The sequence below is a fragment of the Osmerus eperlanus genome, chromosome 25, assembly GCF_963692335.1.
Source record: "Osmerus eperlanus chromosome 25, fOsmEpe2.1, whole genome shotgun sequence".
Lineage (NCBI taxonomy): Eukaryota > Metazoa > Chordata > Actinopteri > Osmeriformes > Osmeridae > Osmerus > Osmerus eperlanus.
Window position 1 is genome coordinate 3,588,886 of NC_085042.1, and position 23,731 is coordinate 3,612,616.

General features: G+C 49.7%; 2 protein-coding genes and 1 long non-coding RNA gene across 3 annotated transcripts in view; 1 reads left to right on the plus strand and 2 right to left on the minus strand.

The window, feature by feature from the left end:
• Positions 1–182: 182 nt before the first annotated feature.
• On the minus strand, positions 183–6,351 carry ubac1 (UBA domain containing 1). Its single transcript, XM_062452023.1, has 10 exons — positions 5,933–6,351; positions 5,344–5,464; positions 5,186–5,259; positions 4,875–4,982; positions 4,589–4,691; positions 4,343–4,451; positions 3,757–4,015; positions 3,487–3,573; positions 3,227–3,365; positions 183–2,622 (listed from the first exon to the last, which is right to left on the minus strand). The coding sequence occupies exons 1-10, from the start codon at positions 6,068–6,070 to the stop codon at positions 2,507–2,509; spliced, it is 1,254 nt and encodes a 417-aa protein (XP_062308007.1). The 5' UTR covers positions 6,071–6,351; the 3' UTR covers positions 183–2,506.
• The window catches only part of LOC134012265 (uncharacterized), a 35,945-nt gene continuing 17,130 nt past the window's right edge, over positions 4,917–23,731 (plus strand). Inside the window, exon 1 of the long non-coding RNA XR_009928543.1 lies at positions 4,917–5,426. This is a non-coding gene — a long non-coding RNA (uncharacterized LOC134012265). The remainder of the gene's footprint in view (positions 5,427–23,731) is intronic.
• Positions 7,275–23,731, minus strand: part of LOC134011691 (neurogenic locus notch homolog protein 1-like) — a 31,978-nt gene continuing 15,521 nt past the window's right edge. The window contains exons 14-34 of the mRNA XM_062451067.1: positions 23,541–23,686; positions 23,337–23,450; positions 22,212–22,331; positions 21,850–22,002; positions 20,452–20,680; positions 19,921–20,122; positions 19,556–19,709; positions 18,858–19,042; positions 18,060–18,192; positions 17,431–17,688; positions 16,883–16,995; positions 16,018–16,595; positions 15,235–15,660; positions 14,814–14,962; positions 13,509–13,719; positions 12,939–13,029; positions 12,571–12,736; positions 10,740–11,038; positions 10,488–10,635; positions 10,072–10,169; positions 7,275–9,754 (exon numbers count right to left, since the gene is read on the minus strand). Coding sequence (XP_062307051.1) covers positions 8,453–9,754; positions 10,072–10,169; positions 10,488–10,635; positions 10,740–11,038; positions 12,571–12,736; positions 12,939–13,029; positions 13,509–13,719; positions 14,814–14,962; positions 15,235–15,660; positions 16,018–16,595; positions 16,883–16,995; positions 17,431–17,688; positions 18,060–18,192; positions 18,858–19,042; positions 19,556–19,709; positions 19,921–20,122; positions 20,452–20,680; positions 21,850–22,002; positions 22,212–22,331; positions 23,337–23,450; positions 23,541–23,686 — 5,275 coding nt within the window. The 3' untranslated portion in view covers positions 7,275–8,452. The remainder of the gene's footprint in view (positions 9,755–10,071; positions 10,170–10,487; positions 10,636–10,739; positions 11,039–12,570; positions 12,737–12,938; positions 13,030–13,508; positions 13,720–14,813; positions 14,963–15,234; positions 15,661–16,017; positions 16,596–16,882; positions 16,996–17,430; positions 17,689–18,059; positions 18,193–18,857; positions 19,043–19,555; positions 19,710–19,920; positions 20,123–20,451; positions 20,681–21,849; positions 22,003–22,211; positions 22,332–23,336; positions 23,451–23,540; positions 23,687–23,731) is intronic.

The window sequence follows — 23,731 nt, forward strand, 5'->3', positions numbered from 1 at the left end:
AAGCACAGTAGTCTTGAATATTAAATATGAAGATTGACAGATTCCCATTAACTCTATGCATCAATAAACCACATTTGATGCAGTAAACACCCATGATTTCAAACTTAAATAAAATATCTAACAATACTTTATTTGAATTCCTTTAAATGTGAATGTAAACAAAAGCACAGGATGCAGAAGAATACAGCCACCAAAATGTGTTTAATGTAACAGTGAATGCAACGACAGTTGCTGTAAGACTACAGAGTGAGGGTTTATTGCATAGGTTGTTGTTGTTGGTAATATCAGACAGTCCTGCAGGACACACCAAAGTCCCAGTGCCAGAATGTTCTGTACGAGAACATCTCAGTGTCTCACCCAGTCAGAGCTTAACACTGGTCTGGATAGTTAAAGTCTGCTTCTTGAAGTTTGTCATTTGCAATTTAGCTTCCCTTCAGGGGAGATACATGAATCTGAAAGCAGAACCCTCTCTACTAGTGAACCAGATGACTGCCACTATAACTGTCTACTTTAATCTACTTTAAAAAGCAAAGTGGTTGTTTTACAGAAGTGTGCTGGTGTTACAGAAGCTGTGGTGACAACTTGTATACAATTTAATTCTTCAAACTGCTCTGCTCTTGGTACATTTGACCTATCAGTCAAAACACCCCCCCCCCCCCCCTTCAAAAAAGAAAATCTTAAATTTGCCTACTTATATTTCTCAATTTTCTAAGAACATTGTTCATTGTTTGGACAATTATAAATGGTAAATTAATCGTAACTATTTTGGCTTAAAATATAAATAACACACCATTCAAGCAAATACATTGCTTTTTAGAAAATAACAAAGCATTTAAGTGATATTAAACATGGCATTTAACAAACCACATGTAGAGATGCTCTGATTCATAAACATAATGTGTGTGCATGGTTAGTTAAAGCCATATGCAATGACAAGCTAAGCACAACATAATGGAGGGTGGCCTTTAAGGTTGTAGAAAAACAACAATGGCCTGACTGAGCAGAAAGTCACATCAACACCGCAATTCAAATATTGAATAAACACACTATTCTCCCTGTCCCTCTCTACACCGAAACTAGAAGCAGCTTGACTAGCCGATGTCTAATAAACCAAACTAGTTCAGTTTCTGGGATCTCACATACTAACCAATGTCATGGTAAAAGCTTCCACATCCACACTACCCCAAAGCATTTCACACACAAATCTTTTTTCCACAGGTCAACAAAATCCCCAATCCATTGTTAAATTATAGCTATTGCACACAAATGTATTATATAATATGTTTCAAACTGGTCTTGTTCATGATGAGGCATGTTATCTCATAGTAGCTAAAAAGTGAATTCTGTTTTGGTTCAACAGCATAATAAATCTACTCCTCAAGAGAGAACAGTCTAGGACACCATGAGTGTAATGTCAACCTAATCGCACATTAGTACTAAGATTATTATGTTCAGTTACATTACATATTCTCATGATAATCACCTTATTAATAAAGGAGAAACAGTGCTGCAGAAAACAATTATGAATACTGACTCAATTTCTTGACATGACAAAATTCCTTTAGGTTTTTTGTGGGGGTATTTGGTTTAATTTTCCCCACATGTTGTTCTGCAAGCACAGCTATTAGAGTAACCTCTAGTGAACTGCATGGTGACATGAGAAAAGGTGCTTAAAGAACACAATGTGACATTAAGAACACTCAGGCCTAGATATCATCTCTGGTGTGTAAAAACAAGAAAAGACAATTGAACAAACTCGACAGATTACAGACACACAGACAGTAGAGTATACTTTTCTCTCCCCCCCCCCCCCCCCCTAAAAGGCAAAAGGTTGATAGTTAAATAAATATTTGGGAGAAGCACAAAGACAACCTCTCCCAGTTCTTTTTTGAGAAGAGTGGGACTAGCGTCAGTCCAGCAGACTGGTCGGCTCTCGAGGCCGAGCAGTTGACTACCCAAACACATCCCTCTACAACACACCTTTAATATAGACTAAAAGGGTGGCCACACAAGAGAACAACAACCATATAATTACAGACGATGATACCGACATGAGTCGTTCCACTTCTCCCTAAAAACATTCACCTTTGACGAAATGTAACAACTTAAGGAGACAAAAACAAAAATGTAATTGATATTCAAATCTCGCCACGCAGCTACTTCTGAAGTGTAAACATTGGTTTGATGCCTGATGGTTCGATGACGAAATAATATAAAACGAATCATGTCTGTTACGACTATAAATTGTTCTTATTAAAATGTAAAAACAACATACTAAATTTCAAATATCATTAATTTAATAATATTAATAATTATGTTCATGTTATACACTGTTGTTCACAAGGTTTTCGGCTGTGTTATAAATAGATCTGTGTAACATCTCTTCATCATTCTTCACACACACCTCTTCAGGCTTTGACTGTACAAGGCATTAGCAATACTGGTGTCCCAGCCACACCTGCAAACACACACACGCGCGCGCGCGCACTCACACACACCGTAGGCTCTATGTGCGATTCAGTGTCTGGAAGATTCTGGAGATCTGCAGCATGACAGGCCCAGTTTCTGGGTCGTTCATCCACTGCGTGCTGTTGAGAGGGTTTTCCAACATGTCTTCAAATGCTGGGACACAACAGAAGATGGTTTTAGACACTTTCCACCAACACTGTAAACACCAACCAATGCCTGTCATGCAAGCACTTTAGATTTCTGGAGGTACTAGTGTTATAGAGGTAGGACTGGTGTTATAGAGGTAGGACTAGTGTTGTGGAGGTAGGACTAGTGTTATGGAGGTAGGACTAGTGTTATGTAGGTAGGACTAGTGTTATGGAGGTAGGACTGGTGTTATAGAGGTAGGACTAGTGTTGTGGAGGTAGGACTAGTGTTATGGAAGTAGGACTAGTGTTATGGAGGTAGGACTGGTGTTATAGAGGTAGGACTAGTGTTGTGGAGGTAGGACTAGTGTTATGGAGGTAGGACTGGTGTTATAGAGGTAGGACTAGTGTTATGTAGGTAGGACTAGTGTTATGGAGGTAGGACTGGTGTTATAGAGGTAGGACTAGTGTTATGTAGGTAGGACTAGTGTTATGGAGGTAGGACTAGTGTTATGGAGGTAGGACTGGTGTTATAGAGGTAGGACTAGTGTTGTGGAGGTAGGACTAGTGTTATGGAGGTAGGACTAGTGTTATAGAGGTAGCACTAGTGTTATGGAGGTAGAACAAGGTACCCAGTAGGGTCTTGGGGTTGGTGAGTCCCAGCTGGACCACAGGGTTCTCCAGGATAGCCTGGAACAGAGGACTGTCGGTGTCGATGCCCTTGTCCAGGTCTTCAGGAGACGGCTTCCTGTCCCCCAGCAGCCACTCGCACTGCAACGACAACACAGCTCTGAGCATTCCCACTGTCACCCTTGGACCACATCATCTCCGGTAGGTGTTGTGAGGACAGCGACAGGGAGCCGGCCAGAAGCTGTGCACCGGGTGAACCTACCGCGGCATCCTGTTGGTTGTTGTTAACCCGCAGTGCGTCGATCACCTCCTTCTCATCGAAGCCCATCTCCATCAGTGCAATCACCGCCTGCAGAAGCGGAACTGGTGCTTGTTAGAGGCAACTACGTTCACAATGTACTCAAACGCAGTATATTTAACAGCTTGATTAAAGGTGATATGGTGTAGCTCGCTCCCAGATATGTGACATAGTGAATCTAGCTCCCAGATATGTGCACCCTCTCAGCTCCTGGTCACCGGGGTGCCCACCCACCCGTGAGTCAGGCCTGAACTCTCGTTTCCTGCGGATCCTCTTGAAGATTTCAGTGAGCTCATCCTGCCGGCCGTTGTCCTCCACGTTGGGCTGGGAGTGAGAGCGGAGGAGGAGGTGGCTGGAGGCCACGGAGGATGAGATGGGGCTGGGGGCGGAAGCGGCGGCTGCCCCAGGGGCCTCCAGGCTGGGTAGGGGGGTGTCCACAGAAGGGTCGTCTACATGCTCGATCAGCCACTCCATGGCCTGGGTCACCGACATGCTGCAGAAGCGATGTGGATGACACACACCAGCACGCTGACCAACCCGAGCACAAGGATGACATCCAAATACCAACACGCTGACCAACCCGAGCACAAGGATGACATCCACATACCAACACGCTGACCAACCCGAGCACAAGGATGACATCCAAATACCAACACGCTGACCAACCCGAGCACAAGGATGACCTCACATCTACACAGATATAATTACCATTTGACATTTACAGGCCAAAAAAACATAGATCCGGCAGATTGTATTCAATGAGTCATAAAACTAGCATCTACTGGAGTCCCTGGTTCCAAAGGATGGAGTGCTGACTCACTGGTTTAGTCTGAGGGCTTTGATGGCTCTGCTCTCGGGGAAGCCCATCTCTGTCAGCTGCTGAAGAGCCGACTCATCCACCCGGTCCTCCTCGTCCTCATCCAGCATGGCTGACAAGCACAAGCACAAGGGACATCACTGCACTGACCTTGGGCCAGGTAGAAAACAGGCGCTCGGTCTAGAACAGCTGTTGTTCGCTCTGCAAGGTAGCGGGGCAAGGACAGTGCTAATGAGGTGCCGCACGTACCATTGGCCTTCTTAAAGAGTTCCACGGCATCGGGGTTCAACGCAAGCAGCTTCTGGGCCACTTCGATGAGGGAGACAAGGATTTTCCTGAGTTCCGTCTGAAACTAGATACATTCGTAGAAACGCACACCTGTGGTCAATTTACAATGGAAGGATAAAGTTTGGGTTCACCCGTGCAAAATGATATAAGAGCTGTGTCTCCTCTTGTGAGGGCCAATTCATTTCTGCCAACCAAATTGCTCATCTTCCAACGGTGGGCGGCAGTGGCACGACCCATGTTGACTTACATCTCGGATGTTGTGCTGGGTGACAGTGCGGTCGGTGTGGCGGGTAGAGAGGCCAGCGGTGGCCTTCAGGATGGCGTCTTTGTCGGGTGCCTTGTTGTCCTGCTTCTTCTGATAGACAGGGGGAGAGACACGTGAAAGACTGGCCCGATCCAAGTGAAAATAACAACTGTAGATTTCAGTTAGCCAAGGAGCGCACTGCATCCATCTGCCTCTCCTCTTAAAAGTCACCTCGAAAAGCTAGCCTATTATTTCTGGGGATTTACCTTGGAAAGAAATAAGCTTGAATCACCTACAGATGTGTTTGCGTCTACCTTTTCATCTGCGGATATATCAGCCATTTTTGGAGGTGGTGGTGGAGGCCTTTTCTTGACCAATAGGAGGACATCTGAGGACAAGGGGAATTAGGTCAGGTCTAGAAACCACTTGTTCTGTTTTCTGAAATGAGCAAAAGCCAAGCTTACTCAAGTACCTTTATCTTTCAAGTTTTCTTCAGCAACAGTTTTAGTTTCTGTGAGGATCCTCTCTGAAGCAGCGTGGATGAGCTTGTGATGGGTGAGTGTTTTAGGGTCTTCAAGACTCCCATGCACGTACTGGAGAAATAGACAAGGGTACATTTAAACGACATGGTGCAAGTGGAAACCTACATGCAACACATGAACAGCATAAATGAGAACACCAAGTACAAATGCAGTCCGATCTGTCTGGCTCTGACCGTAGTTTATCTGCGCCCTGGCGAAAGGCAAAGGCTGCCTTGCAAGACCAAATCTAAAATTAATATAACTGGCTTAATAATCTGGGCATTACACAAACGAGTATGGAAGCAAATGCTGTTATTTAGCTAGGGTATCGAGTGGGGTTTGCAAGCTTATGAACAAGCCAACTTGCTAAATTATATATAGCATGTCTCCCCAGTTACTATAAATACAATACCACTGACACTGACCATTTCAACATAGGGCCTGAAAAAATAAGCGCAAGCTATTATTAGCCAACTAGCTAGTCAGGCTACACCCCGTGAATGCTAAACCAACCACAGCATCCAACAGTAACAATCATACATGTTTCAAGCACTTCTCTTTGAGTTTCTCAATAGTGGTGTCATCTGTAACTTCTTCCAGCCACTCCGTGCCCTCCATGGTACAAACGTGGATTTTTAATAATTTCCCCGCGAATATCTTTTCTTCTTGAACAAACATAACTGTAGGTTTTTGGTGTAGCTAGCCAGCTAGCTATGAGACAGTACAGTGATGTTGGCTAGCTTGCTAGCTAGCTAGTCTTAGCACGTAAGACTAGTTGTTGTCCTCAAATGCCTTCGACAACAATGTCAATCAATGCATAGACATACTATTTGCAGATCATTTTGCGCCGACTACTGCGATATCAATCAAGTAGCCACAATTATTCACGGTTTATTTTCTTCTATGTGTGAGACACCCAGCGGCAGCGACTACAACCTTATTTTGACTGTGTTTAATGGTTGAACTCTGAACCTAGAAGTCGCAATAACCCGGTGTATACTAGGAAATGTAGTTTTCAAAATAAAACTGACTGGCCTTTCATTTTTAGACCACAAGAGGGAGACACAGCCTACCTTAAAATAAATTAAAGATCCTGTAAAGAAAATTCCATGATTTGCTTCTCATTATAATATACGTGTGAAATGAGTTCCTGAAAGCATGTTCAAAGCGTGAAAACTTTGTTGCACTGAAATATGGCGTTAGACCATTGAACAGTTTATCTTCCGTTTTCAGCTCAGGTTTTGTATAGGCGGAGCCAAAACCCGACCTATCTCCGTCACAGCGACCTATCTATGTCAGATCACAGAGGGTTGCATTCTGTTACTCAGTTGTATGCAAACACAAAATAATTAATACATAAAACACTCAGAGATTGCAGGTAAGTCTGTTCTGATATCTGCAATTGGTTTAGCTAGTGTTGCTGTTGTTGCTAAATTCAATAGTCTCCAGCTGAGAAGACTGCTGATTTTCTCACAATTTCAAAGCCTAATTTAACATACTTGTCGGTGTTTTTTTTTCATTAGAATTTGGATGGGTAGTTAACAACATATTCTTCTGTGGTGTGATGAACTTAAAACTCATTTTCAACTCCACTTTACAGGATCTTCAAGGCTGACATCGTCCTGCAAACCTGCCATATCGGTGCAAAACATTCGTTCAATACACATAGCGCAAAATTAAATAACTCTCTAATAATAATACAATGGGAAAGTGTCCAGCTGTAAATTATATTAATCAAGATTGACCAGTTCAACTATAGCTAACTAGCACCTTCAAGCCTTCAAAATTCATAGAACAGGAATTCGTTTTTGTTAGGAAAAACGCCAACACATCTTTAATGTTTTTTTAAAATATCTTTCTTTTTCAAACAGATTGAAAACTGGGAGAAAAATACAATTTATTCAAATTACAATTTAGCAGGATGGTATCATTTTATTACAGATTATAGATTGCAATTTGGGCCAACAGTTTTCTATATATTTTGAAGAACATCAAATTAAGGATTACAAGACATAATCTACAAAATAGGACATATACGTCTTCCTTCTTACATGCGTAAAAATTCATTTAACAAAATGTCCAAATAATACTGTCTTGATTTCTAAATCAATAAATAAGAATCCAATCTGTTTACATTTGATTTTTGATGTTCGGGAAAAAAAAGAAAGAATCATGCAAATGGAACTGCAAAAGGTAACATTTAAGATTTTTTAAACAAAATCCTGCTTTCAAAATGAAATGCATTATATGCATACAGTTAAACAACATAGCCACAGGCTCAAACACTTAGGAGGAGAGGGAAAGTCTGTATCCCTCTGAACAATTAGATACATCTTGGCCACATGGCTATAGAACCTGTAAGTGGATACACCACTTTGAGAGACTTAAGCATCTTCTTTTTAAACGTCAATCTCCAAGATGGCTGTATTATTTACAATACACCAAAAACACACACACATACAAACACACAGTGGAGTAAGAAAGCTATAACTTTAAGCTTGTTTGATTTGAGCCATACATGCAGCTCCAGAAACAAACATAACTTTTGCTTTTGATCTGAGAACTTTGTGTAATCATCAACGTACAAAATAAAATAGTACATTTGACATTTATTTGTTAAGCCCATCAACATATGACATTTTCTTGCACTACAAATACTGAACAAATTAAAACAACCTGAAATGTGCTCTATATGAATATGCCTGTAAATTAATGTGGTATTTCACAAGATGATACAAAAATATAAACAAGAGATTTATGAAAATGTGATGAAAAAGGAACAAAAAGTTAAAATCCTTGAACAAATAAATACCCACTGTGTGTTACATAACTGAAAAAAAGCTCTAAGCTTCCTGTCTATAGCTTGACATCTACTGGAGGATTTAATGTTTCTGTTGGCTAGCGTGATGAGAAGTATAAATAAAAACATGAATAAATAAAAAAGAAAAGACAGGGAATATTATTTATGGTTAGTATAAAAGCATATAAAAAGATATTGTTCCCTCAAGAGTACTTTTTCTATACAAAAATATAGCGCAGTCCATCTTGGTATAAGGTTCCCTACTTAAATTGCTCTGGTATATGTTCAATCTGAGACTGCATGCTGGTTGGAGGACTCGAAATTCCCTCTGACCAATCGGACATGTTGGAATGCGGGGAGGAGCTTGACCATTGGTCGGGGGAGCCAGGAGAAGGGGTCAGAAAAGGGTGTTTGGACACCTGCAGCTGCTGGTTGGGCGTGGTGTCCATGGGGCCAGAGTAGCTGTGCTGCGAAGGCGGGGTGAGGAACTGGGTGCTGGGCATGGACTGGCTGACAGAGGAGGGCAGTATCTGGGTCTCCTGGGGAAGGAGGGTGTGGATGGGCATGCTGGCGTTGCCTCCCGGGCCTTGCTGGAGCTCTGGGGCGTTCAGCTCGCTGCCGACAAAGCTCTGGCTGCCGGTCGTGTTTGAGTTCTGGAGCTGGATGTTCTGCTGCTGGAGCTGCTGCTGAAGGGACTGCATCTGCTGGCTTGGCAGGAGGCGTGCGGCGCCCTGCAGGCCCTGGTAGCTCATCATCTGGGACGGGTGGCCGTTGTGAAGCGATGCCATCATGCCATGCTGCCCCCCGCCCTGGTGCAAGCCCCCCTGCCCACCCGCGCCCCTCATGGGGTTGAACTGGCCTGGCTGGCTCAGGGCGGCGTGCATCCTGGACAGCCAATCACATTGCCCATTCATGCCCGCCGAGCCGTTGGTGCCCACCACCGGTAGGTGGGTGAGGCGGGGTGGCAGGGGGTCGAACTGCATCCGCGCCAGCTCCTGCTTGTTGGGCATGCCCAGGTGGCCTAGTCCCATGTGGGGGTCTGCCATGCCCTGGAGGTGGTTGAGGGACATGGAGGGGGACGGCTGGAAGGGAGAGGTCATCATGGGAGGAGAGGCCACATCGGAGAGGTACCCATGGGGGGATTCCAGCGAGTCGACAGGGGAAAGCACTCCCGAGCTGTCCAGGAGACTGCCCTTTCCGTCCTGGGACGCCTTCTTCTTGGCCTTGACGTCCTTGCTCTCCTTGCAGCCGATGCCCTTGGCGCTGGGCTTGCGGGCCTTCTTGCCCTGGGCCTGGGGCTTCATGCTCCCCAGGTAGCCGTTGGGGGAGCACAGCGGGGGCGAGAGGTTGGTGCCGAGGGACCCCCCGTGCATCGGCGGGCTGCGGACCAGGTTGTACTCGTCCATGAGGCGGACGATGTCGTGGTGCATGCGCTCCTGGCCGATGTCCCGGGGCAGCCGGTCCATGTGGTCGGTGATCTCGCGGTTGGCAAAGTGCTCCAGGAGGACCTTGGCCGTCTCGTAGCTGCCCTCCCTGGCGGCCAGGAACAGAGGGGTTTCCTCCTGAGAGACGGGAGGGGCGAGAGGGAGGGATGAGGGGAAGGAAGAGAGAGGGAGAGAGAGAGAAAGAAAGGGGCGCACTGTTTATTCCAGGGGAGGTGGAGTGGGTGGTTGTTTTGGTAGTTCATCTTGTATAGGATCAGCAGAGATAACGTTTGAAGGATGTTTTCGTGGTTAATCTTGTATAGGATCAGCAGAGATAACGTTTGAAGGATGTTTTCGTGGTTAATCTTGTATAGGGTCAGCATAGATAACGTTTTAAGGATGTTTTCGAGGTTAATCTTGTGTAGGGTCAGCAGGGATACAGGTTTAATGCTCACTTTGTTGTCCTGCAGGTCCTTGTTGGCACCATTCTTCAGCAGTATGATGGCTGCCTCCACGTTGTTTACGGCGGCTGCCCAGTGCAGGGCAGATTTACCTGTTCAGCAGACAAACAGCACTCAAACACCGAGTCTAACAACGCATGTTCACACTGGCTTTAAATACAGTGTTCTTGAAATGGATTGATAACAGGACGTTCTACTAAAAGCCTTTGCGTTAGTTTTATGTTACACACTTTATATCGTGTTTGTTTTCGAATAAACTTCTTGGACCCATCTAAAGATTTAGATGGGTCTTTTCCATATCCCTTTTGACAGCAGACAGAAGCCCAGTCCAGCTTGCACAGTGACGACAGGAAGCTGAAAGCTGACTGTACGAGACTGGGGGGGGGGGGGGGAGGGGGGGGGGAGCGTACCGAAGTCGTCGATGGCGTTGACGTCAGCGTGGCAGGTGATGAGCTCCTCCACCATGCCCTCCACTGCCAGCCTGGAGGCCAGGATCAGAGGGGTGGTGCCATCCTGCATGCGGGCGTCCAGATCAGTGGCCCGGTTCCTGATCAGAATCTACAGAACAACAAGGGTCACGTTCAATTTCGGAACTGAACGGAACGACGAGGTTCAAGTTCAACTCGGACGGAATGCCGACCCCCCCCCCCCCCCCCCCCCACCTGGAAGACTCCCTGGGCGTCGGCGGCCACGGCGGCGTGGAGAGGCGTCCTGCCCATGTTGTCCTGGACGTTGGCGTCGGCGCTGGCCTCCAGCAGGCGCTTGGCGGCGTCGGAGCGGGCGTAGCGCGCCGCCAGGTGGAGGGCTGTCTCGCCCGTGCGGTCCGTCTGGTTGTGGAGGTTGGCGCCCTGGTAGATGAAGTCGCTGATGACGTTGGCCGACGCGTCCTCCTCCTCCTCGCTGTTGCCCGTCTCCAGGCCTCCACCGCTGCACGAGGCGATCATCAGGGGGGTGAAGCCGTCTGGGCGGAGGGGGGAGGGGACGGGGGGGAGGGAGGGAGGGAGGGAGAGGAGGAGAAACGGGAGAAGGGGAGGAAGAGGAAGGGAGGAGGCCGTGTTTAGTGCGACGTGAGAATCCACCGGTTCGGAAAAGCTGTGGTGTTTGAAGTGCACGGTCAGCACCCCCCCCCCCCCCCCAACCTCCACCGTCACCCCCTCTCCCCCTCCCCCTCCACCACCCATCACCCCTGCCCAGCGACTGCTCCAAACTTTCCCTGCACTTCAAAGCGCGGGAGAAGATCAAAAAACGAGACAACCGCAAAACAAATCGAACGTGGATTCGACTCTGGTTTTGCCTCGGTTGAACCATCACAGCTTTGTTTTCGATAACGGATTGGGATCGAGCCGCCGTTTGGCTGCCTCTGAAGGAGAACAGCAGTCGGGAGGGGATAGACAACCCGGGTTGTGAAAGCCAGGCGGCTGGAAAAGTGAGAATGATCCTCTTCTGAGAGGCAGCTCAGCCAGTCGGCTTGGATGAGTCTCTCTCCTCTTCAAAAGGAGACCCGAGCTCCCAGATCTGTCAGATTTTGTCGATTCAGGAACATCGATCCGTATATGTAAAGAGGTGCGCTCTAGTTTTAAGCACCGTAATTCTGGTTGTCTTAAATATTATTCGGGGGGGAGAGGGGGGGGGCATGGCAGCATAAAAGGGTGTTTTTGTGTGTTGAGGCCTTGGTTTTATTAATAAAGCATGTAGAAAGAGAGGCCTATTACTGGTCACATGGTTCATCAGAGCGGGAGTTTTCCCTCAGGCCCCAGGCTTCCAGCCAGCTGCTTTGAAGAAGATCCTTCCACCCAGAGGACATGGGGCTTTAGTACCTCCTACACACACACCTCCTACACACGCACACACACGCGCCTCTTACACGCACACACTTGCACGCACACACACACACCTCTTACGCACACACCTCCTAGACACACAACCTTACGCACACACATGCAGTTCACGCAGACAAACATATGCGTGTGTATGCACAAGCCCGCAAACACACATACAGATACTTACTGAGCAAGCGTATTAATATGCTAAATACAGATATATATATTTTTGCCTGTAATGCTACAGAATTTAAGGAATTTGTTTGGAAGGGGCGTGGGAGCTATTAGACAGACATTTGAGAACATAAATTGTTGTATATTATTTACATTATTTAACTTCATTAGTTAATGTATACATTCTGGGTAACAGCACAAATACTTTCTCCAGTAAAATCTACCCCCAAAAGTCTTCAAATAACCCTAAAACAAATGTAAAACAAATTTCTGACTTCTGGACTTTACTGCAAAGAAAGACAATCTTCAGAAATCAGTTAGAATACTGGTAGTGGCTCACTGACAGACTGAATTATCCTCATTTCAACATTCACCACACCACAAAAAAAAAGAATAAAATAAAAAAAAAGATTTGTTGTAGTCGTGCCAGCCTAAAGGAGCACAGTCTATCCACCCTGAAACCCTTCCCTAACGACTTAGAGAGTAGCAGTTCACCCACCTGGTCCTCTGACGTTCACATCCATACAGTAGCTCTCGATCTCTCCCTGGGGGGGAGTGGGGGCCACGGAGGGGACCCGCAGGTCGGCTGCATCCAGGTGCTGCTGGGTCCACTGCCGCTGGTCCGGCTGGTCCTCCAGATCCAGGATCGCCTGCTCCTCAAACTGCTACAGAAACCACAAGTCTGGGTGTCAGCCGTTAACCCACCCAAAGAATGTCCAGAATGTCGTTATCAATCAACGAATGAGCGTGAAGCTATGTTCCTCATCGTCAGGTCAACTTTCGAACCTGCCAGAACCAGTGGGGGTTCTTCTCGGGCGAATCCCCCCCCCCCCCGTCCGGCCGGCTGCTTGTGTTTCTCCTCCTTACCCTGAAGCGCTTGGCGTCGGACGACTCCTCGTCCGCCCATTCCTGGTGAGCGTCGTCCATCAGGGCCAGGTCCGAGGGGTTCTTCAGAGGTCTGCGGTCAAGGGAGAGACAGGCTCCAGTGAGGACCCAGAAGCAGTGAGCAGCTGCACCCCCGACCCTGTCCTCCCTCAATTAGCGGCGGCGCCGGAGACGAAAGCGTCGACTGAGCCCCACCCCCCCCCCCCCCACCCTGTCCCGCTCGCCAGCTCAGACGAGTCAATTAACACACCGCTACCTAAACCTGCTGTGACCCTCTCAGGAGGTACCCAGCCCGCCCACGTCTCGTCCACATCTCTCTTACTACACAGCTTCTCCTTACTGCTACCCCCCCCCCCACCCCCAAAAAAAGGAAAATTACTTTCTACCCTACCCTATTTTACCCTACTCTACAACCCAACTTTTGACGACTCAGGAAAGTAGATCCAAACTCCACAGAAACCCAACAGCTGAACCCAACAAGGACACTCGACGAGGGAACCCGACACGAAAACCCAACGAGGAGAACGTTCCGGGCCCTCGCGTCAAACTTACTTCAGCCTCACCGAGTCCTCCCCGACGGGCTCCCGTCTCTTCTTCTTGCTGGGCTCGCTGCTCTTGAAGCCCTCGGGGAACCACAGCTGTCCGTGCTCGCGCCGCCGCTTCCTGGACGCCACCATCCCCACACCCAGGAAGGCCAGCAGACCCAGCCCAGCCAGGACCACGTAGACGGGGTAGAGCACGGGAGGGGTAGGGTCCGACTCACCTGGATGGGCGAGGAGGGGAAGCATGGTCAGGGTTGCGGGGTTGCGGGGGGAGCGCGAGGGCGGGTAGTCCAGCTCGGCTAGGCTTGGGATGGATCCCGCTCCAACGCAGGACCCTGAGCTCTGTCCATCAGCCAGCGGCGCCCAGACCAAAATGATGAGCCCCCCTCACGTTTGTCAAACGAGGTTGTTCTATCTGTTCTGATAATCTGAATTGCTAACCGCTCCCCCATCTAAGAGCCGGCACATAAAAAAGAGCAAAGAAAGAGAGAGAGAGAGAGAGAGTGAGAGAGAGAGAGAGAGAGAGAGAGAGAGAGAGAGAGAGAGAGAGAGAGAGAGAGAGAGAGAGAGAAACGCCTCCCCTTTCTCTCTCAACCCAGGGTACCAGGAGACAACTTTACCATTTCTTCTTTAAGGGGAAAAAAAACGAGGGGGGGATTAATGAACTTCAAATTACTGCACGCGCTGTAAGCTGTAAAGACGTAGGATTTATTCGGATTTTCAAGATAACAAAGACTCCCAACTTCTAGCACACTCCCGATCAATTTTTCCCCTTCTCTTTTTTCCCTCCGCTAACGATTTTGAAATGATAAACTCTCCCCACCTAAACCCTTAGAGATGCATTAAGTCCTGGTATTACACTCAGAGAGGTGAAGGTTGCAGCAGCCTCACACTGTGGGATGAACTTGTGTGTGTGTGTGTGTGCGTGCGTAGTGAAAAAGGAGAGAGGGAGAGAGAGAGAGAGAGGGAGGGAGCAGTAGACTGGTATGTAGCTGCAGTAGGGGCCTGTTTGAGTTGATTTCAGGCAATTAACCATCTGAGGCCCGAAGCGAAAGGATTTACACACCAACGGTATGATTGATTGTATAGTCCGTCCGATTCAAAATCGCATTTGTTCCATTGTTGGAAAACAAACACACAATCCGAGAGCCCCCGGCACCCCTTAGATGAAGGGGCGGGACTCTGGATGTTTTCTGTTTGGCTGTCTGTGTGTGTATTCTTTGGGGAAAAAACACGGACACGCCTTTTAAACACCATTAGGGGGGTAAATATCTGGGTCTTTTTCACCGGAGGAGAGCTACACAAGGACACTTACTGCGGACGGCCTCGATGACGTAGGGGATGTCGAGGCTGCCGCTGGAGGCCAGGGCCCCCAGGAAAGCGGCCACGTCCGTGGTGCTCTGGAAGCACTCCTCATACTGCTGCAGGCACTGCCGGTTGTCGATCTCCAGGTACACGATCGACCTGAGGAGACACGACGCACGAATGACGTCACAGTGTTCATTTACCCCACTCGAAGCGGTCGGATACACGTTACGTTCATATTACCGATGCTTTTAAACAAACTGACTATGAAACTCGTTTGAGGGCGAGCAAAGACGCTTTCTTTCAAAGCGAGCCGAGCCGAGGAGTCTGGAAAGTCTGAAAAGCCGTAGCTGTTCTACATCCTCAGTGCTCCTTCATTCATCGTGAATGTACTCTCAGGTTCTATCGTGCGTCGTACAAAACCTTCTTACCCTTTAATCTGAACGTGGTCCAGCTCCCTCCTGTCTCTGCTGAGCACTTGGGACAGGCTCGCCTTCACCTCGCCCAGCACCCCTGCCACCCCCTTCTCCCACCAGTCCACCGAGCGCTTCCTGTTGTGCTTCCCGAGTTCCCGGTCGCTGCCGTAGTACGGGTAGAGCATGAGCTCGCCGCGCGCGTCCTTCCGGAACAGCACGTTGGTGTGGAGCACGCGGCTGAGCTCGCGCAGGAACGAGGAGGTGATGTTCCGGAGCTGCTCGGGCGCGATGTAGACCACGAGGACCAGGCGGCCCGCCGCCATCTTCTCGGGGACGTCGTCGGCGCAGTCCAGGCCGTCCCACTCGCACTCGGCCTTGTTGCAGCCCTGGTCGCAGTGGCCGTCCGCGTAGTGGTCCTTACAGTACTGGTCGTACAGCGGGCTGGTGGGCGGACGCAACAGAAAGAGGACAAGATTAAGAATCGTCGGTTGCTTCGGATCAAAATAACACTCTTCCGAAGACCCCTATCTTGACTATATTTATTACTTGATATATAAGTCATATTTCAACCCTAAATAAATAAATATATAATTTATTATAATGATATATTTTATATACATTCTGTAAATTATTACATTATTACAAAGACATGGAGAAGCCAGACACTGAAGGCTGCATCCAGGATTATTATCTATAATATATATATTCAAATTTTTACTATTGTTCAGGGTATATTGTTTTGTTTGAACCAGTCTGCTCAAGACTTTCCCGGAGCACTCCGGGCCATGCAGCACTCACTTGCACTGCGCCTCCGCGGTCTGGCAGTCGAAGCCGTCGTAGAGGCAGCCGGCGTTGTTGCACTGCTGGTCGCACCTGCCGTCGCCGAAGTAGCGCCAGCACTGCAGCGCCGCCGTGCAGTTCTGCCAGGGGTCGTCGAAGTTCAGCGAGCAGTCGCCGCCGTCCCAGTCGCAGGCGTGGTTGTTGCACGCCGCGTGGCAGGAGCGGTCCCCCCGCCGCTCGGCACACTGGCCCACCGGGCAGCTCTCCTCCACCTCGGTGGGGGGAGGAGGGGTGATCTCGCGGCCGAACCCCCCCGTGGAGCGCGGGTCCAGGATGTGACACAGCAGCCCGTCGAAGCGGGAGGGGCATATGCAGCGGTGGTACGGCGGGGCCGAGGTGTACTCGCACGTGCCCCCGTTGTAGCAGGGGTTGTCCGTGCAGGGGCTGCTGCTGGGGTACTGGCACTCGGGCCCGGCGAAGGAGGGCGGGCAGAGGCAGCGGGGGCTCCGGGGGCCGGAGACGCAGGTGCCGGCGTTGAGGCAGCGGAGGGAGCCGCAAGCCTGGGCGTCGTACTCGCACGTGGAGCCGGTGTAACCCTGTCGTGGCACGACGAATGAGTGAACACAGCTGGACACTACAATCGGTGATGGGTTAAACAGCAGTAAGCCTCAGGTGGGAGGTTTACGGTATTGTATTGTCATGAGCAAAAAGGCATTTCTGGTATGGTAAAAGGCAGGCATGAGATGAAATGACAGAGGAATGTGTACTTGTGTGTGAGCGTGTGTGAGTGTATGTTGTCGCGGAGATTCTTCACGGTGACTCTGTGTCTGTGAGTGTGTATGTGCATGTGAGTCTTTGTGTGTGTGTGTGTGTGTTTACTCACAGGTGGACACTTGCAGATGAAGCCCTGAGGAGTGTTGCTGGCCACCGCACAGGAGCCTCCATTCTGACAGGGTCTGCCTTTACAGCCATCAAACACCTCCTCACAACGCAGGCCTGACCGCAAGCAGCACACACACACGCGTCACCTTTACAAGTTCACCCAGGCTTCCGTGTTTGACCACCTTTTTTTCAAATCCGAGTCCTTCCTCAGCTAATTTGTCCCAACATGCCTCTGTTAGGCAGTCGAACGACATGATCATTTGACCTTCATTAGCCCGTTGAAAGGGTCAAATTCGAAACAGACAATGACATTTACATTTAGTCATTTATCCAGAGTGACTTACAGTAAGTACAGGGACATTCCCCCGAGGCAAGTAGGATGAAGTACCTTGCCCAAGGACACAACGTCATTTTTGGGGAACGACAGGGAATCGAACCGGCAACCTTCTGATTACTAGCCCTATTCCCTAACCGCTCGGCCACCTGACTCACACGTGCTCAGTATTTCACACACCCTGCAGTGTGTCTCTGAGTTTGGCCGCTGCTCACCGGTGTATCCCGTCCGGCACTCGCAGCGGTAGTTGTTGGTGAGCTGCACGCAGTTGTGAGTCCCCCGGGGGTCGCAGGGATTCGACAGGCACTCGTTGACGTCGCCCTCGCAGCGCTCGCCCACGTAGCCGGCCGGGCAGGTGCAGTGGTAGCCCCCCACGCGGTCCACACACCTCCCCTTGTTGAAGCACTTGGGCTCCTTGGTGACCGGGTCGGAAAACGGGGTGCAGTCGTTGACGTCGATCTCGCAGTGGTCCCCTGAGAGATACGGTGGGGGGAGAGGGACAAAAAAACGGTCAGTGCCGACCACGACGCTTGTCCTTTTTTTGAAAGAACACGTTGCGCTGACCGACTGTAAACAATCACCCCCAAAAAACAACAACCGGATTTCTTAGGGGCGCGCACAAGCGCTTTGACGCGTAGACAGGTCACCTTCATTAGAGAAATCCAGTTCAGACATGCGCTGGGCTGTTAAGCCCTAATTAATGAAGCGCTGCAGACATCTGGAGTGTAGGGGGGCAGAGAGGCAAGGGATGGAGGGACGGGGGATGTGTGGAGGGGGAGGGGTGGAGGGTGGAATGGATGGATGGGGGGTGGTGCGGAAGAGCAAGGTGGGTGGGGTCCCTGACCTTGTGTTCCTCTGGGACAGGAGCATTTGTAGTGATTGATCAGGTCAATGCAGGTGCCCCCGTTCCGGCAGGGCTGGGAGAAACACTCATTGATCTCCTCGGAGCAGTTGGTCCCAACGTAGCCTGGTATACACTGAGAGGAGAAAGGAGAGAGAGAGAGAGAGAGAGAGAGAGAGAGAGAGAGAGAGAGAGAGAGAGAGAGAGAGAGAGAGAGGAAAATGGGAGAGAGAGAGAGAGAGAGAGAGAGAGAGAGAGAGGGAGGGAGGGAGGGAGGGAGGGAGGGAGGGAGAGAGAGAGAGAGAGAGAGAGAGAGAGAGAGAGAGAGAGAGAGAGAGAGAGAGAGAGAGAGAGAGAGAAAGGGGGGAGAGAGAGAGAGAAAATGGAAAAGACAGAGAAAGGGGAAAAGAGTTAGAGGAAAAGAGAGGAAGAGGAAAAAAGAGAGTCAGATCGATGTTTGACATGAAACACAGCTTATTCTGTTTACCGAGCTGTTTTCCTGGCCCTGCGTTCTGTCAAGGCCAGCGATATCTTTCAACACGCTGGTGAGCATCAATTAATACTCTCCTTCTCCTCACTGTCCTAGTGCTGAGTTCATAGTGAAAGCAAGGTTTTTATGAAGCCCAACAGAACCTGGCAGTGCATTCATGATGAATGAAGGAGCATCACTGATGTATGACAGCACCATTTTGCTCCAGACCCCTCAGGAGTCCACCAGCTCGGCTCACGTTTAAAGAAGCGGCCTTTTCTAGAACGTTCCGTGGCAGTGCTCTGAGTGAGCAGTCAAATCGAGCTGCCCACCTTGCAGGCGTAGCCACTCAGGAAGTCGGTGCAGGTCGCTCCGTTCTGGCAGGGGTTGGGGGTGCACTCATCCACCTGCTCCTCGCAGTAGCTGCCTGTGTAGCCCGCCTGACACTGGCAGTAGTGGCTGCTGCCTGCGTCCAGACACTGGCCAGAGTTACCACACAGCTGCAGCACATCCACACCTGGGGGAGGAGAGAGTGAGAGGGGGAGGGAGGGAGGGAGGAGGGAGGGAGGAGTAGGGAGAGAGGGAGGAGGGAGGGGAGGAGGGAGGGAGGAGGAGGGAGAGAGGGAGGAGGGAGGGGAGGAGGGAGGGAGGGAGGGAGGGAGGGAGGGAGGGAGGGAAGGAAGGAAGGAAGGAAGGAAGGAAGGAAGGAAGGAAGGAAGGAGGGAGGGAGGGAGGGAGGGAGGGATACAGACGTGGAGCGACAGACAGATGAAGATAAGTATGTCATCATGTTACCTGTATCTTGTCTTGGTTTAACCCTTCATTCACCCAGTTCAGAAAACACAGTCTGATGAGGATTCACACTGGAAAAGCACAATGACCAGCTACACACACACGTCCAGATACACACGCAGAGACACACACACACCACAAACACACACCAACACAAACACACACAGCCGCACGCACGTCCACACACCCAGACATCCAGACACACACACACTCGTCCAGAGAGCAGCTCTCTCCTTACCTCTCTGCTTAGCCGCCACCTGGCAGGACACACTGGGCACGTCACAGTAGTGACCAGTCCAGCCTGTCTGGCACTCGCAGGTGTAGCTGGTGCCCCTCTGCCAACAGCTGCCCCCGTTCTTACAGGGCGACGAGTCACACCAGCGCACCAGATTCTAACACACACACACACATAGGTCAGGGACATTCATTTCACAGCACAGTGGAACTGACCTTTACCAACAGCACATTTAACCGCGGGGTAGGTCATTTAGCGGAAACCAGGCATTTCTGCATGAGTTTAAAAGTATCCAACCCAAACTATCCCCCCCACCCCCCCCCCCCCCTTGCAAATCCACTCCCGCCAAAAACACAGGAACGCGCTACCTGGCAGTTGAGGCCCATGTATCCGTGGGGACAGGAGCACTTGTAGGTTCCGTAGCTGTCCAGGCAGGTGCCCCCGTTGACGCAGGGCTTGGAGTCGCACTCGTTGATGTCGTGCTGGCAGTAGATGCCCGTGAACCCCGGCGGGCACAGACAGGTGAAGGTGTTGATGCCGTCCACACAGGTACCACTGTTGAAACACGAGCTGGGGGAAGAAGAACAAAAAAAGGTTCACGCGTGTCCATGCGGTTAAAAACAGAAGGATTCACCCTAAAAAGTACAAAGTTCATTCTGAAATGGTCAAGTGTCCCGTCATTGTAACGGTTGACGATTCTTGTCTGTTTGGCTTGGGATGACTCTCTACCACTGGGGGCAGAAGTTGACAAGGTTTAGGGTCGAGCACTGGGGGGGCCAGCACACTAGCCCGACAGACGGGATGTCGGACAAAAGCTCAGGTAATAGACATTGTGCCGACTTGAAAATATTGACCATGAACCGTAAACATGGCGCGACTACAGTGTAGTGACCGATTACCTCTCGGTGCAGTCGGGCGTGTTGGTCTCACAGTTGATGCCACTGAAGCCCGGGGAGCAGGTGCAGGTGTAGCTGTTGACGCAGTCGGTGCAGTTGGCGTCGTTCTGGCAGGGGTCGCTGTCGCACTCGTTGATGTCCTCCTCGCACCTCATCCCTCGGAAACCGGGAAGGCAGCTGCAGGCGAAGGAGTTCACCTCGTCTTGGCAGAAGCCCCCGTTGCTGCAAGGGTCTGAGCGGGTCGAGAGGGAGGCCGTGGGCAGTTAGCTTTTAGCTTAGCGCAAGTTCCTCGGACCCACTGTCGTCTTTCGGACTTCCTGATTCCCTTTCATCACTGGTTTGATGTCACAAAATCACCCCAATATGTCAACTCATCCGTTGCTAGCCGAGAGACTGTGGCCTCTGTGACCTAACCCAAACCCTATTTTTATTTGATCTATGTTATTTAGACCTTCATTTGCTCAATGTACTTGCCCTTGTTTGTTCTACCTTAGGGCTAGTTCTACATTGAGTACATTGAGAACAATGTTAAAACCGGAGCCAAATTACACACACTTGGCCACTAAAGGCAATTCTCTAGGGGATTTAAATATTGGTCAAACAACCAAAACCATTCCACTACGTTTAAAGGAAGAGGGGTAAGCTGAACAGTGTATTAATATTAACCAAATATGCTGGAATTGCAGGTATTTGACTCTATGGATTGAAACCAGAGCAAAAATGGTCGAAGTAAAGTTAAATTTCTTAGGTTTCTTAGGTTTCTTCCATTTTTTCTCCTCTAGTGAGTTTTTCTAGGAGTTTTTCCTTGTCTTCCTTGAGGGTTTAGGTTGGTTGAGGGGCGGTTCTATGAGCATATGTGAAGCCCTCTGTGACATGCTTGCGTGTAAAAAAGGCTATACAAATACATTTTGATTTGATATGAAAGTGATATGTATTAGCATTGCAAATTAATTAAATCAAATACAAGCCAAACGTGATACAAAATGAAGGTTATAAAACTGACTTACTCTACCACGATTAGTGTAAATCAGAGAGCGAAAGAGTGAGCGGTGAGCATGGAGAAAGAGTAGGAGAAGCCAGAGCTGAGGAGAAGCCTTCAGGAGAAGGACAATCTAGAGAACAATGTTCCACATTCCCTTTTATACCCAACTGCTATTTGTAGGAACGACCAATCGGGCCACACCTTGAACCTTACTTGTCAACATATGACTAGCAATGCAACAGTCAGTCGAGGTGTGAGAACCATCAAGCGGAGACTCCAACTGTCCGGCAACTCCAGGCTTTAGCATATGAGAGGTGGGGGCGGGGGGGGGGGGGGCGGGGTCGCCCGGCCTACAATTCAGACTCTCCCTGCGTCCCACCCAGCTCGGCAGAGGATAGGGGAGGAGGGCTAGGACCTACTGGGTTTGCAGTCGTCCGTGTTGACCTCGCAGTTGCGGCCGCTGTAGCCCGGCTTGCAGCTGCAGCGGTAGGCGCCCGGGCTGTTCTGGCACGTGGCGCCGTTGAGGCAGGGGTTCTTCACACACTCGTTGACGTCCACCTCGCAGGTGTGGCCTGAGGGGAGGAGGAGAGACAGGGCTCGGGAGGGAGAAGAGGGGCGAGGGGGGGGGGGGGGTGGTGTGGAGGGTCTGTGTGCGGAGTGTGTGCGGAGTGCGTGCGCCGTGTGTCTGTGGAGTGTTTGCGGAGAATGTGGGCAGAGAGTGTGTGCGGAGGGCGCGCGGAGTGTGTGTGGAGTGCGCGCGGAGTGCGTGTGGTCATCTCACCCTGCCAGCCCTTGGGACACACACAGGAGAAGCTCTCGTAGTCCTCGGACTCTTTGCACACACCTCCGTTCTGACAGGGCAAGGGGCTGCAGGGCGCGAGCAGCGTCTCACAGTTCTCACCTAACACACACACACGTTATCACCTGTAGCTCATATTAATGTATTACACATTGGTATCACAGCATTTGGGGCCGGGTGGATACGGCTGTGGTCAGGATCTGATTGGTGGACAAGGTTGTGGTCAGGATCTGATTGGTGGGCAAGGCTGTGGTAAGGATCTGATTGGTGGGCAAGGCTGTGGTAAGGATCTGATTGGTGGACAAGGTTGTGGTCAGGATCTGATTGGTGGGCAAGGCTGTGGTAAGGATCTGATTGGTGGGCAAGGCTGTGGTAAGGATCTGATTGGTGGACAAGGCTGTTGTTTGTTGATGTGGTTACAGTTTGTAAAATGGGATTAGTGTGATAACAACCTAAGTAAACTTGCATATGTAATTGTATTGGGCATTATTCTGTGTGCAACATGAAAGTAAATCCAGCCAGCCTGAAAAGACGGACAGTACTGGAGCTATTTGGACCAAATGTTCCAATCTGTTTTCCACGACACCCGGCTCGGACAGGAAACAGCCTGCCGCTTCCTGTCATTGTCTGAGCATTTGCTGTTCTGTGAGACAGGAAGCCGGCAAACAGGAAATGTGTCAAGCACCCATTCCCACCCGCGTGACAAGCCCTACTATTATTCCAGGGCTGGGATGATATGTGGATTTTTCCAAAAAGAAAACTCAGGGAATCAATAAAAAGAATCGCCCAGAGGTGGTCCATCATTATCTGTTTTTTGAAATAATACCTCACGAGAGGACACACTTGGGAGGAAAATATTGTTCACGTCTCGTTATCAGTGACACAGAAGTGTCACAGAGAGCCAATGTCAACAGACGCTCTTAGCCTTTACACCCAGCGGAAGTCTTGTTGCTGAACTTTAGTGGAAAACGAGAATCCTAAACATGCCTTTTCATCCGTGGTTTTATCGCGGTGCCGGACAACTAGGACCTTAAAACTCACAGGCAGGAAATAGCAGACGCTTTAGTCTTAGCATATCAAACGTTCCTCAAGTCAATATTTTCATACCGGTGTAAGGGAGGAAGCAGTTGCACTTGTAGCCGGCCACGTCGTCGATGCAGGAGCCCTGGTTGAGGCACGGGTTGGAGCCACATTCGTTGATGTTGGCCTGGCAGCTGGGACCTGGAAACCATCCAAACGTCAAAAGCGAGTTGAGTAGCAATATCAGGGCTGGGATGAGGGGAGCGTTCAAGAACACACACGCGCGCTCACCAGTGAAGCCAGCCCGGCAGGAGCAGGTGTAGCCGCTGGTCATGTCCTTGCACGTCCCCCCGTTCACGCACGGGTTGGACTCGCACTCATTGTTGTTGATGTCGCACTGCTTCCCGCTCCAGCCCGAGTCACACAGACAGTCGTACCTGAGCGGGAATCGAACCTTCGTCAACAACGAGCATTCGCCTCGA